At 47.3% G+C, this 14,976-nt stretch overlaps 1 protein-coding gene across 1 annotated transcript; it reads right to left on the bottom strand.

The window, feature by feature from the left end:
- Positions 1-8,344: 8,344 nt before the first annotated feature.
- On the bottom strand, positions 8,345-14,976 carry LOC146197608 (uncharacterized). The gene is made up of 2 exons (XM_084597206.1): positions 14,687-14,976; positions 8,345-10,063 (listed from the first exon to the last, which is right to left on the bottom strand). Exons 1-2 carry the CDS (start codon positions 14,974-14,976, stop codon positions 8,428-8,430), a joined length of 1,926 nt encoding a protein of 641 aa, XP_084453332.1. The 3' UTR covers positions 8,345-8,427.

Here is a 14,976-nt window from a genome sequence, read left to right as displayed (position 1 = left end):
ACTTTGCGCGCTTTTCAGCAGTCTGCAACTCCTGCATCTTCGACAAATAGCCAAATACTTTAATTTCTGCTGGTCTGGAGCCCTTGCAAAGTAACATTGGGATTACATCTCGAAAACTCAATGCGCCGTTTCCCGCCGTCCGTACTCTTGTGTTGTGACGCTTCACTCAGCTGGAGAAGAAAAGAAAAAAAGTGAAGAAATTTTTTTTTTTTTTTTTTTTTTTTTTTTAGTGCGCCTACTACTGCATGCATAGTGCTTTCCTCGCCGCTTAGTAATGCACAAAAATGCGTAACGCTTTTCGCGCTGGTACGCCGTATCATATGTTGGCGAACTTAGTGTAACGTGAAACTGCTTCGAAAATATTTAGAAATAATGCTTCCAAAATATGATGCCACGAGAAACTCTCTCTGCTGCGAAGGGCGCTTAAGAAGGAAACGTCTTTCTAGTTTCTTGAATCCTCCGTAGAACGATTAACATGTCGTGGCCGGGGACGTTCAGGAAGGGCGGGAATTCTCACGCTCCAGACACAGTTGAAGGCTGCATCTATAGTGTGTATTTAATCCGCTAGTGGGCAATGAACTACAAATCAAGTTAGAGTCACTGGAAAATTCTCAGAGTACCGCATTCGTTTTCCCCGCGCCGCCGGCTCGCCTACTGGCTGATGCGCGTCACGTGACTTCGCGTCGCCATATCCCTTCCAAGTGCGTGGGCGGAATACGTGCCTTGCGCGAAAGTTCCTCTTTTTCCGATTGTTTCTCGCAGTGTACACGTGAGAAATTCTGCTGTGTATCTGGTGCGGCACCAGGTCTGAGTTTGGAAGTGCGTTTTCTCTGTGCCTGAACGAAAAGAGTGGTCTGCAACCGCGGTCAGCGTGTCTCCACAGAACCGACCGGGAAAAATTCGTGCCATCAAGGAACACCTTCTTGTGCGAAATACGCTGTTTCATTGGTTTGAAATTTTGTTCTTTTAGCCGCGAAAGAAGCGCATGAAATATTCAACGTGAACATGGTTCGCCTAATGGAAACATGTGTTTACCTTCCAACACCGTGTGCCGCACGTGCGCAGCAATATGTAGCGTCCATTTTACTTGCGGAATTTTGGAAAAGCTGCCCTCACATTCAGTTAAACATCCAGCCAGCAGGAATAAGATACATCTAAATTCAGCTCTGCGAAATCACACATTCTGCTCGTACATGCATGCATACGGGCGCGTGTCCGTGTGCGGATCGAAGACCGCCCGCAGCCCTTCTTTTTTTTTTAATTTTCATTGCTAATACAAGTGTACGTAAAACTCTATACACAGATTTATTAATTATTTATTTCTAGCTGTACGTTAAAGAAACCCAGGTGTTGAAAATTTCTGGAGCTCTCCACTACAGTGTCTCATTGTATGAGCCGCTTCGGGATGTTAAACCTAATAAAATAAACCAACCAACCATAGTTATTGTGTGTTCGCAACTGCAAACTTTTGGCAAATGTGTGTCAACCGGAGACGCTATCAATGTGCGATGTCATTTTAATTTTTGACGGCAGTTAATGAGCGACGTTCTGGCAAATTGGCGGCACGAGGCGTATGGCGCTGAAAAAAACATGAGGATGCAATGAAAAGTACAATATTCACAACCGCGCGGTGATAGCGATGATATAGTAGGCCATGTTTTTTTTGTTTTTTTAATGGGCGCGACCAGCGCGTTAGTTGTCCTTCAGTTAGTGATGGCGCCGCAAAATAATTAAGTTCACGGAAAACAATATGCTTCAACAAAGCCTGCTTGGCGTTCTTGGCGCAGTGACGGCGATACTAAATTGTATGTTGGTTGGTTTGTGGGGTTTAACGTCCCAAAGCGACTAAGGCTATGAGAGACGCCGTAGTGGAGGACTCCGGAAGTTTCGACCACCTGGGGTTCTTTAACGTGCACTGACATCGCACAGTACACGGGCACCTTGCTTTTCGCCTCCATCGAAAAGCGGCCGCCGAGGCCGGGATTCGATCCCGCATTCTTGGGAGCAGTAGACGAGCGCCCCAACCACTGCGCCACCCCGGCGGGACTAAATTGTATGTTAGTTTGTTCATGCTGTTTCGGCGAACCTGCTGCTTCACTTTGTGTTGCTTTACAAAGCGATTCATCGTGTCAGGCCGTAATAAACTCTGCACCTCACCTTCCATGTCTTTACCGCGTCTGGCACAGCGGCGCCAGCGGACGGCCTTCTCAACGGCTTAACAATATACGCACACGTTCCTGTGATCTTCGCAGACATGCTATTTCGCAGTTGGTCACTTTATAATGTTGTAACACAACTGCACTGCGCGTAGAACACAAGTTAATCCAAATGGCCGGCGATATACAAGAGCAGGCGCCCTGAAGCTTGAAGTCTTCGCCGGTTCACACACACACTTCATCTTTTACCATCGATTGCGTACTAAAGTGATAAAGTTAGTGAGCACATAATCACTTGTGGTACTATTCTGAATAAGCATACCAAGATCTTTCAGTTTTGATATCTTCAAAACATGTTAGAAGTCTACGAATGCGGTCACTCGCCGTTCAGACGGCGGCTGGGTCCGGCGGTCTGGAAGGAAGATGGCGGCCGCGGACACCATTGCGGTACTCTGAAAATTTTGCAGTGACTCTAAATCAAGTGCCATACGAAGTTCGATCAACACAAATGGAGTTCGCACTACTGATACTGTGTGTCCGGGTTTCTTATCGAGAGCACGCGTCGTTATTAGGTTCAGGATATGGTATTAAGATGGGAAAAGCCATACCAGGAAAACATTTTTTAAATGAGCAGGGAGGCCATAACTTTTTTTTCTGATTAAGCATGTTTAATTCAATTTATCTAAGTATTTCAAATACAACTGTTGGCTCAATTTATTTTTTGTGTAGTTAATTTTTCTCAAGAATATTGTCAGCGAAGCCGGTAGAACTAAGTAGGTCGGTTTACTTGCACTAACCCACAAGCACTGGCGAAAGAAGGCACGGCTGGCTAACCGACTGGCAAGCGAGCTGCCCGAGCGAATACGAACGCGTGCCAGTCTCCCGAGCTCAACCACATGGCGGCGACCGTAAGTAACATTGCGGCAATATATTAAAACTGCTAGTCACTCCAGCTAGAGTAATTAACAACATGAAGGCTGAATTGAGGAGCTTTGCCACTTGTGTAGCTGTATGTGTGACCTGTAGAATGAACTAGTATAAATGCAATGCAATGATTATAAATTAAGCTGTAAATTAAACAATGATCAGTATATTTAAATTCCCCTAGTTGATTTTAAACACCGGTATGTGAGGAATCAGTGGAAAAATTTCATTTCAAAATATTCATTCAGAAAAAAGTTATCATAGTTTGCGTAAGAAGATGTGGAGGAAAATCTAGTTTTGATAAACATGTAATTAAAGATTTGAAGACATGTTAAATACATGAAAAACAACATATACAGCTTTAAATGCACCAGGCTCATAGCTGGGGCCCTCTTAAGATGCAGCAGAGTCTCCTTTTGTTCGTGTCGCTGCCCTTCGTTTCTTCTAGCCCGTTTTGTTGCTTCAGCTGATTTGCGTAGAGCCTCCTGCATTCGTTTGTGGTCTCTGGCGATGCAAGCACTTGTCGTGTAATATACACTGGTTCAATACCAGCCTCGCTCGGTATATACAGGATGCTTAATGTGCTGCAGCATTATACAAGGTAAACGGAATGGTAGGGAAGCTTACATGCACCTCTTTGGGAGCCTGCTGCCATATCAGCCCATTGAAAGACTCATTTGCATATTATGTTTTGCCATGTAGACACTTTGGTAGGAGCTCGTCTGAATACAGCTCACTGTACACAGATTTCACCGTTCAACACATCATTTGGAAGCTCTCCTTTGTGCACATACTTCCCTTGGCCAAGTACTTCAACCCGTTTGTACCCGCACCACCTGTTCGGTCCAGGCGGACATAGGCCTTGGCTGATCATCAGTGGAACTGTAGTCAAAGAGGCTGGCCAGGGCGACTTGTATCATTGCCCAAAAATTTCCTACATTAGCTATTATGGCAACCCCAGTAATGGTTTTGTAGACGGTCAATAAGGGCATCGGTTAACTTTCCCTTACCACAAATTCCACACACTGCCATCTTGAGTTTTCGCAGGCGGCAGCCAACACACTTTTGGACATGTCCAATGCATTCAAGCTTCCTGACGCTGTTATCTCACATATTCTTCACAGTCACATCGCTCTTAGCATCACCATCACTGTAGCAGTCCAGGTACTTCAAGCATCTTGTTTCTTCCAACCTCTCAAATATCCTGTCTCAAATATCAGCGCTTCTCGACGCCCTCTTTGACAACTGCATTAAGGAGAAACTGCTCGTGGAAGCCACGCTCTGGAGACTGTCTTGTTGCACATTCGACGAAGAGAAACTCCTTAGCCAACAACTTGCTAAAAACAAGTGACACACGTGTAGTTTTCGTCGGGAAAATGCAAGGATTCGTTTCGATAGATCTTCTTGTAGAAGCACACGAGGTCCTCAGGACAGACATCATGCTCATTTAGCCTCTCAAGAAGTACGGTTGGAAAGCCATTTCTGCAAACTGCGATATTATCAGTTCGATCTTGGGCAGTTTCTGTTATTGATCTACGCTCATAGCCTGTTTTCAGCCTTACTTAACAAATTATACTGTTTAATTAACGTCAAGAAATGCGAGTATACTTGTGGCGCTTGTAAGCTTATTGAAAAGAAAAAGAGATCGTTCTAGAGACGACGTTCCTTCAAATTAAATTCTTGATTTCTGTGTTTTGAAATATTTGCAAAGACATTGCACTTAAGATTTAACTTTGCAGGTGAAGAAGCTTTGGCAAAGATTTTGTTAGCTAATATTTTGGTAAAGCGCTCCTCGCTTTTTCTTTTCATGCACCTATCAGCAGATAAACGCACGACTCGAAGCCTCTAAACCTCGTCGCGTTTTGCTGCGGAAAGAGAAATGAGAACCAACGGTGGAACCATGCGACACTGATATTGTGTGCCATCTGGTCTTCTCAGTGCCAATCGTATTCTATACACCCTGCTCTGCTATAGACTGAGGAACACTGCGGGTGCAGAAAGTTATTCCTTCCTGTTCTTCAAGCTGGTGGTCTGCACTGTTCTGAACAAGGTAATTCCTTCATTCTTACAACATTTGGCAGTTCGTGCATAAGTGGCTTGCAGCGGATAGTCTTCTGGAAGAGTGGCCAAGAAAACATTATGATCCGGAACGCTCAAATCACCGTAGCTGTAGCATTCTTTACTGGACTGCGGTACGGCTCGTTCATATATGCCTGGGTGTAGAGACAGCAGGATAACGGTTCATCTATAAGCTTCCTTTTATATGCAGCTTCAATGCGCTCTATTGATGCCTCATGCTAAGCCTGCGTTTTCTTTCAGCGCTAAAGTGGTCTAGCTCCTAGTCTAACATCCCAATACAAAATCACCCCCAATCACGTGCAGTTGACATCCCGGTATTGTGCAGCGAATTGCACATTGCAGGGTCGCTTTCCGCTGGGGAAAGCGACGTATTGACCGGTGAAATTGGGACACTATGGATGGTTGTAGAAAGGCCGGAGTTGTGTTTAACGTTCAGTTGGGTTCGTGTGCGTAAAATTTCAATTCAAAATCTACTCTCATTTTAAGGGGAAGTCGCACCATCGATCTTTCGGGGTCCAATATGATCAAAATTCGCGTTTGCAGGGGTGTGCGTATGTGCGCTTGCATTTCAACGTCTATCGCTGGTGGCAGTTTTGTTTTTTTCAGTAACACGATACTTGTCTTCAAAGAATCTAAATTTGGCTACGATAGTACTGCATTTACGGCACGGTATTAGCCGAGGCGATTCGTTTTCTATCTGCGAAGATTCACGGTCGATTAGAGATACTGAATTACTTGTTTGAGCGCAGCTCTTATTTTCCACGGCAGATGACCACAACTTAGCAATATAACCAAGATAAGGCTAAATCGATATATCGCATTGTGCCATTAATAAGCACCCCGTTGGGTACCCATAACGGTACAGCCTATGCAACCACTCCTTGTGAAACAACACAAAAAGAGAGTCTGAGTGTTGCTTGGTAAGCAAAGAAGGGATGAACGGTAGGCGCTTTATTCTTGAAGCGGGGTCGAGCGCTAACGAACAGCGTTCAGATTCCAGGCAATATCTAATTTGCTCCGCGATTGTGACGGGTCATTTACCAGTCGTCTGTTCTGGTCGCCAATCAGCAGGCTTTATGTGGGCGTGCAAAAAAAATTGGCTGAAAGCTTAGCTTGGTTAAGCCTAAAGATTGCGAAAGCAATACCCTTGGCTGCGCCTTGTTCGGCGGCTGCGCCCAGACTACTACGAGGAGCCGAGCCACAGCCTCATTTATCCTCCTAGCGTGACGTCACAAACCTCGAGCACCCTCTTTTGGCTACTATCAATGTTAATGCCGGCGCCTGGGGAATCGGCGCATTGCCATATTATATGATCTAGCCATATCATATGATCTATATGATAGTAGAGAAGCCTGGGAGGTTTGGCTGCGGAGCGGAGATCCCACCGTTCAGCGGCACGCGACCCGCCTGGCGGCTGAGGCCGTGAAGAGTGCTTGTAACCTCACCTGACCTCAGCCTGCGGAGCCCTCCTGACCCGCTCCCCGGCCTGCGTGCCGGGGGCGGGAGATGAGGGGCTCCTTTTCGGTGGAAATAAAGTTTTCATTCATTCATTCCTCTCTTGGCTGCGACACAGCGCCGTATATCGACTCGCCGCTACCATCCGATGGCGCGAGCTGGGGCCCCGTCTCTCGGTCTGGCGTGACGTCACACGGTCACGTGAAAATGGCGTGACGTCACCGTTGCGGCTCCTGTAAGGACTCACCAACGTTACTAGATTCTTTGTATTTAGTAATGTTGGGACTCACCGCCACCATCCGATGGCGCGAGCTGGGTCTGGCGTGACGTCACACGGTCACGTGAAAGGTCGTGTATGGAGACGCCACGACACGCCAAAGGCTCGAAGTGCTAGCAGTATTTCTTTCGCAATAAAAAGGCCATCTTAAAGAGCAGCGAATGCTTGTCTTGCTCCAACGCCGATTTTCGTGCTGATTGCGTCTTTTCAGAGCACCAGAATTGTGCGATGAGTGGAGTCCAAATATGCAGAGGTAGTCCTCGTGGGATAATGGCGCACACCCATTTCGGAGACCCCGCCCAGACAGGCGGCAACCGACAGATGCTCAAAAGTGATAGTCACAAGAAAAGATTTTTGATAAATTTGAGAGATTAAAATTTAGAACAAATCTATTTATGTGAGGTGTGTGACTGAATATGGAACGCATGCTCTTTATGAGGTATGTGGAATGAACGGTGGTCTTCCGCTAGTTGTGTGCACGTGTAGTATTGTAATTTGTGCTTGCATTTTGTAATTTGCTTTCGAAACCGCCCTCATAACGTCTTAATATTGTACACGCGGCGCTGCCTAGGCGTGGATGGTTCTCACATGAGATGGACGTATCCATTCCATGTGTGCGACACACGTGGGTACATCCACGTCTGTTTCGCTGTATGTCTATAGTTAGCGCCGGGGAATGAAAATGGCAGCCACCTCAGCACTTCAGCGACAAAGGCAGCTTTTTGTGGCAGCTACCAGCTTGCGCCACATATAAAGTATAAAATTAAACGTGCGTATCAAATGGACTAACTTTTCCGCACCGCTACTGTGGCTCGTCAGCGCGAAAGGTCGATCAGTTTAGATTCATGCAATTGCATAAAGCGATCGACAGCGCGAAATATCAGACATAGCCACAATAATTCCTTAGTCCCAATTTTTGTGCGCACGGAAGCATTTTTTTTTTAAGAACCATTACAGATTAGAATTCCTTGTCGGTAAAAATAACGGAATCAAATAATTTCGCAAAGGAATTCGAAGATTATCTCATGTAATTTTTCTAATTTGTATTCTGTATTTGTATCACTCACCATGGCTTTTTATCCAAGGTTTTTGTGTGTTCCTACGTGTTTTATGGTTTTGAGCAATGCTTATGATGTATCAAGCTGGCAGCTAGTTTTTTTTTTTCTTTTTTTTTTTTTTGCACCACTCCTGCATGTGCCGTAATGGCTTGCAGTATTTGTAGATAAATAAAAAAAATGCGGACGCGAAGGTAACACAAAAATCTTTAAGGGACGTTCTGGGGACTATACTTACCAGTTCAAGGAGTAAAGGCTGATTCAAAATATCGATATATTTATTATTATGCTGCTTATACGATGCAATTGAAGTTATGCTAGTGCTTCCACGCTAAAAATTGAAGAATCAAATTCGAATACTATGAAAAGCCTCTCTGCAACTTGATCCTGGCGCACCTATTTCATATCAGCACAGTATTCCTGTTTCATGCATAAAAATACGGAGGTGAAGTGCTCCCTGAAGTACCATTGAGCGAACCGGTTACAAAGAAAGCAGCAGCTCAGCGGACATCCGTCGGCAGTAACAATATTTCTCAAGCCAATGCTCGCGCGCACAATGCGACTTCGACCAATACTGGTCCAAGCGGCTGATATCGTCTATCAAAAACATCGTGTCGCCCTGTACACGAATGGTTCCTTCAAACAGGCCCCCACCCGGAGAAACGAACACATTAACCCAGTAGTGGCTGATGTTCGCTGCGCGCTCTTTGGCAGTCTGCTGAAGCGCCGTAACGTCCAGAACTTTGAGAAGTTTATATTGTACGCACTTTCGTGTCGCCCGCGCTACCACGCCATTTACTGCCGACACGAAGTGATTAGCGAGTGACGAGGCCAGAGCGCTCGACACAACGGCATCGGCCCGGGCGTTGCACGTGCACCAGTGGGGGCTGATGGAAGCATCGGCGCATGTTCTGGTGGCCGCTACTTCGTGAAGCAAGCTGACACCGTATTCGGTGCTTACCCGCTCGAGGCCAGGGTAGTCGAGCAGCTCGAGGAGCGTTGCGTGAACGTCAAATGGTGTTGTAAGGCGATTCTGGTTGACGCGGAGACTGCGCGCCGCTTGTGGATTCTCCTTCAGGAACCCCGGCGGGAAGGCCAAGAAGGCGAACGGTTGTCGGTCCTCAAACTTGCCGATGTGTGTTGTACGAATGTCTCCGAACCGCAAGCCGTGGTCGCTGAGAAAGACGAGGACCGTGTGGTCGAGAACGCCGTTCGAGTTCAGTGTGTCCAGGAGTCGGCGGAAGGGCTCGTCCGCGTAGCCCGCGCTGTTCAGGTTATCATGCGTGACCTCGATAAAAATACCGCAGGCAAAAAAGGGCCGCTTGTCCATCACGGCAGTGAAACGAGCCAAGTAGTCGAGCAGCTCCTCGAATGGCATTGTCGGTCCTAGACAGCGGACCTCCAGCGAATCCTTTGTCTTCTTTGGCGAATTGTCCGTGGCCATAATAAGGTGTCGAGGATAGTAGTCGGCGGGCGCACTTCGGAAGCCATGAGAAAAGTAGTTGAAAATGCCAAAGAACGGCTCCTCTTCTAGGAACAAGGTCCGATAGCCTCTTTCGCCGTACTGGTTCCAGATTGTATTGGTCGTGACGTTGTCGAAGAACCCGTCGGGCGCTGCTCTCGCCGCCTCTGACACATCGAGACCTGTCGTGAGAGCCAACTGGTTTGGGTAGGAGTTGTCGCCAATTTTGTTGTATCCTTGGAGTTGGACTGCGTCGAGCTTTTCACGTAAATATTTAGCGGTGTCAGGAAGGTGCCTCTCAAAGTTCAGATACGAGACAGAGTCTAGAACAAGCATCAAGACACTGAGGTTGTGGGGAGTGCTGCCCTCAGCCTTACGGCAGCGCTCTTCGACTCTATCTTTGATGAGCGGGTTGAGCAGAAACTGGTCGTGAAAGGGCCACGTTGGGTACTTCCTCGTGCTGCATTGGGCGTGAACGAACTCCTTGGTCAGCGACCTGTTAAAGAGCAGCGGTTGCTCTGGCCCAAACGCGTAACTGTCGTCAGGAACCGGAAGGGATTCATTGCGGTAGATTTCTTTACAGAAGCACACTACGTCTTCCGGAAGCACGCCATGTTCCTTGAGTTTCTCTTCGAGGATGACCGGAAAACCATCCCTGCAAGAATGCAAGATGTATAAGTGCGGTGCTGCGGTTATGCATTTTCGTTTACATTCTCCTTTCCATTCTGCTAAAGATATACTTCCCAGAGATGTTTCAGATATATTTCGCGAATGAAAAAAAAAAAAAAAAAAAAGACACGCATGTACGCATCGTTATTCATGCAATATTTACCGGCATATTTTCGCGCCGTGTGTAACATGACTCACCGTGGTGACATTTCTTCAGTTTGTTAGGACCCGAATTTATGATAGTGCTTTAACCACCACTACACTGCCTCTAAAACGAATGCGGCTTAGCTAAGCTATGCCCAGCTAAGCAAGCGAAATATTTGTTAAACTGGGCTATGCCCGTTCTTCACCCGTTTCAGCCTCTCGCTTGGAGCGAGCTGCATCTCGTCCCCACTTCAGCCCATTAGTAATCCGCGCGATATCCGCTGGATGGTCATGCCTAGAATATACCTGTAGTCAGACTCAGCTTGCCTCTTTCGACGCGCCGAAATTTAGTGGCCGCTGTCCACGCTGTGCCGTTGGCCCACCAAACTAAGCATCGCGCCGCTCCTATTTGAGTTGTCACCATACTGAAAGCGGCGTTCATATGGACCTCCCTACTTCCAAAGCGAGTGATGATAATGTAATGTCACACACACACACACACTACACACTACATGTATATAGAATACTGAACAGAGATAGAAAGCCCGAAGTTTATTTTACTTTTAATTCATGATCACTGTAAGATTAATACATTGCACTATTTTGCAATACATCCGAATCAGACGGCAGTACATCGCCATAGTACGCATATTCCTGTGCCGCTTTCTAGTAGTGATTGTTTTAAATACAACTTTTCTTCTCGAGCCATTAAAGAATGGAAGCCGCTGACTTACACCGTCGAAAAAAAAAATTATTCCCTCGATGCCTGTCTAGAAAGTTTGGAATAACACTTAGAATATGATACATCAGTAGAATAGTTCCAGCTGCATTTCCACGTGCGTTCCAAATCTGGCATCGGCGTTGTGAGCGAAAAATCACAAGCATGGCTCTGACAGACGGCAGCTGGCAGCTTACATTCACCGAACACTAACTGGAGATACGGTTTCCTGAAGTTTGGCAGAAGCTGCCAAACTTAACGTGATATATCGGGTTGAGTCTACAAGAACATTTGGATTCACGTTACTCCTAGGCCACGCAATCACGCTCGTATGGATTCCTTAATGCGGGGCTTTAATGTGGAGTGGTGGCCTACGTCATAGCGTCATACCTTTAAAATCGGAGATTAAGTGTCCCCCATAACTGTTTAAGTGATAGCTTATAGAGCTCGCTCGACCGAAATGCTGTCGGCTTCTATTGCAGTTGTCGGCACCGCGTGTCGGAAATAATTGAGGGCTAGGTAAAAAAATCGCATCATGGTAATTGGTGCTTCTAGTGATTGATGCCTTATTGGTGTAGCTAGGCCGCGGCACGAATGAATTCATTGTAATTTCTTGATTAATTAAATAAATGAAAAAAAAAATGTAAAAGTTTGGAAAAGGGTGCAGTGGTACGACGCCTGACTACTGTGCCGGAGTTCCCGGGTTCCCGGGGACCGAGCAATCTTCTTTTTCTTCTTCTTCTTCTTCCCCAGCCCACACATAAATCTCCTGGCAGGCTGATTCTAACATAAGCGTCCCATGTGAAACGAGAGACCCAAGTTGACAGCTCCTGCCAGCCCACATATAAAGCCGCCTCTTTGACCAAGCCGTATGAACGCGCCTTATTGGGTTCTAGGAGTAACGTGAATGCCAGGGTCCTGGAAGGCTGATAATGACATAACCGTCCCATTTGAAACGAGAGACCCAAGTTGGCAGCTCCTGCCAGCTTGGTGGTCACCGCCGGGCCACGCTGACGGCTAAACTGCGAGCAGTATTGCTTTCGAAATAAAATTCGGTAGCAGGTTGGCCCCCGCTAAAAGCGGCGTTGACCTACCCCCAGCCCCGTAGGGCCAGGAACAGTCACCCTTCACCCCTTTCGCCCCTCGAACTGTTACTTGAATATGTACGAATATACTTTGGGGAAGGGGAATGAGCGGGCTTGTAGCTCTTGCCAGAGTGTTTCCCGGGCTTTTTTTAATTAGTGTAGGGGAGGCAAGATGCTCGTTCCCAGGCAAAATGGTGAGTAATAACATGAAATTACGTAAGTGTTGACACTGCGCCGGCGGGAGCCTCCAGATTATTTTCGGCGCGGCGGCGCGCACATTGCAGTTCGGCTGCAAGCCGACAGATGGCGCCGATATCAGCGGGCCTAGGTTCCCGATATCCCTACAGCCACAACAGCAACGCGTTCGGCAGCGCCCTCTAAGTTAGCGACGGTTGCCATGGCAACACGCTCGAACCGCCTGAACATACTCTGGCCGCGAGCGGGCAGCGGTCCCGCGAGCGGCGGGAGGAGAGTGTCAGCACCTACATTATTCCTACACCGTGCATGGAATGGAGGCAAGCAAGCCTTCCCTCGCACACGTATGAGACGAGGGACTCACCGCCTGGCTGACGAAAACTTCGGGTATATATTCGCGAGCCTTTTCGTTCCCGAGATCGCATGAGTGAGCCGGAACCCGTACTATTTCTGTTGTTCTCCAGGGACGTCGGGACGGTAGATTGAAGGATATTACCTGCGGCAGCCAATAGACGCCCCTCCCGAATCTCGGCTGCAGCAGCTGCTTTTCGACGCAGGCAAAAAGCAAGGCGCCCATGTGTTATGCGATGTCAGCGCAAGGTAAAGAACACCAGGTGGTCGAAATTTCCGTATTCCTCCACTACGGCGTCTCGCATAGCCCGAGTCGCTTTGAACTCCACAAACCAAACCTCCCGAAATTCCGTATCGCTGCTTTGGAATCTCTATTAAATCTTCTAGCGCGATGGCTGTCTCCTTTGCCGAATTAGAGGTTGTGGTGTGTACAGTAGCTGCAGCAAAGAGTTTGGAAAGAGCGGACTCCCAGGAAACAGTCTCCGCATATATCGCGAAACTTCGGTCAGTCTCAGCATATTCGGCCACATCTACGTAAGCGACCGACTGGTTTCCTTTGTCAAGAATTGTTAGTGGAGTGTTTCTTGGAGGAATATGTGTAAAAAATAAAATAGTTGCCTGCCAATTATGCATACATGTCTTGCTCGAAATATTTGTCTCAATCTATCGAAAAAGATGAAACAGCTGACGAGATGCGCTCAATTTTCGCATTATGATGTAAAGTAATCGTCGGCAAATTTTTTTCGAGAGCTTCTATGTCCTCGGGCATAGCATACTAACTTTTTGTACCACCTGCCGTCTGTGTCTTTCATTATGTGACTAAATGCAACACAACGAAACTAATTAATGTAGATTGTGTTAGACAAAGAACAACCGAGACTTGACCTAAATGCAGACGGAGTATCCATCCTAACAGTCGACAAGATTAGAATACTAAGGATAGAGGAAAATTGTCGTCATAATGCAGCAATATAGAAACTTGAAGGCTATACGCTCAACAAATTGGTTTAACTGGTTTGCAGGAAAGAAAAGGCACAGATCTAGGCTGCGATACATTTTTTCCAGAGCTTCTATGCTTTCCGGCATAGCAAATTAACTGTTTATACCACCTGCCGTCGGCGTCCGTCATTCTGTAACATGCCTCACAGCGACACCACCTAATGTGGATTGTGCACAGACGCGGGGCAGGGGAAGAGGTTCAGGAAGAAAGTTGGTTTGGTTTATGAACGTACGTCCGAAGGCGACTCACGCTGTAAGTGACGCCGTCGTGGAGGCTTTCGAAAACAGGAGAGTAGCTGCGACGACGTCACCAGGACGTCGCACGTACTACCTGACGGCCAGTCATACAAAAGTGTGACAAAGAACTGACGAGGCATAACGGTTGCTTTAAGGAGGGAACGTGTGAACAAGTCAGCGCCAGCCGCCAATGCAGACAGGCGCCGCGCAGAAGCCCGGGACGCTGCGCGAAAACGAGATTTTAAACGTAACTGGTACAGAGCTAGCACAAAAGAGTGTCAATTATGCTTTGACTTAAGAGTGACGCGCGACCGTACCTTTTTCTATTTTAAGTCACTGCGGTACTCATAAGCATGCCACTAAATCACTCATACCACAACGAAATCTCTAGGATCTTCTTTTAACATCACGCTTGGACCGACGAGCCTCCATGGTCCATGTGTAGCACGTTCGACATGTAGAGGCCCGACGTTCGGTCGCCACACCCGGGAATTTTCAACACCTTATTTTATTTTTTGAGCTATAGGCCCCGATTACAGGAACCTCCTCGGCAAGCTTGACTTCATTTGGATTCCTCCCTTGATTTGATAATTTCCAGAATCGCGAATTATTACTTCCGATAGACGCTGGATGGCGAAGGAGTTTCTGTGCCACAAGCTTCTTATCACTTTCGCGTTAGAACAGAGCTTCCACAGCGCCAGAGTACAGTATAACAGCTTGGCCATCCGCACTTACTGGTGCGCAGAAACAGAACGCAGAAGCTCAGAAACTCACTGCACAGCTCGCACAACCAGATAATGCTGGAACTTCCTGCATCGTTTATAAAATTCCTTTTGGTCAAATTTCGCTCTCGCTGTAAAGCTGTGAGTGACTTGCTTACCTAACGGTGAGGAAGTTTGGCTTCCCACGGCACCTGCTGCCATTGGTCCGGCGGAGGAAGTAAGGCCTGACAGATGGGTCGAACGGGTCGAACTGGGGAATCGTGCAGCCTGGGGTCCTTATACGGTCGCCCACTGGCCTGGCCCTCCGCCAGCCTCTGAAAGATGGCACTGAATTTTCCGCTGCAGGCATCGACTCCATGAGACGCGTAATCTTCAAGTAGACCAGAGCAAAAAGCGCTGTCACGAGCAGGAACTGGGTACGGAGACGGCAGAGACGTCGCCCTGTCAT

Source organism: Amblyomma maculatum, chromosome 3 (genome assembly GCF_055883805.1).
Source record: "Amblyomma maculatum isolate TAMU_Amacu chromosome 3, ASM5588380v1, whole genome shotgun sequence".
NCBI lineage: Eukaryota > Metazoa > Arthropoda > Arachnida > Ixodida > Ixodidae > Amblyomma > Amblyomma maculatum.
Note: the sequence above shows the minus strand (reverse complement) of the source record. Positions and strands in the feature narration are given on the sequence as shown.

Bases quoted from the DNA above. Each gene is read 5' to 3' on its own strand.
- LOC146197608 (XM_084597206.1), bottom strand. From the start codon at position 14,976: ATGACAGGGCGACGTCTCTGCCGTCTCCGTACCCAGTTCCTGCTCGTG. The intron at 10,064-14,686 runs GTAAGCAAGTCA...GCATTCTTGCAG, and splicing joins CCAAACTTCCTCACCGTTAG to GGATGGTTTTCCGGTCATCC.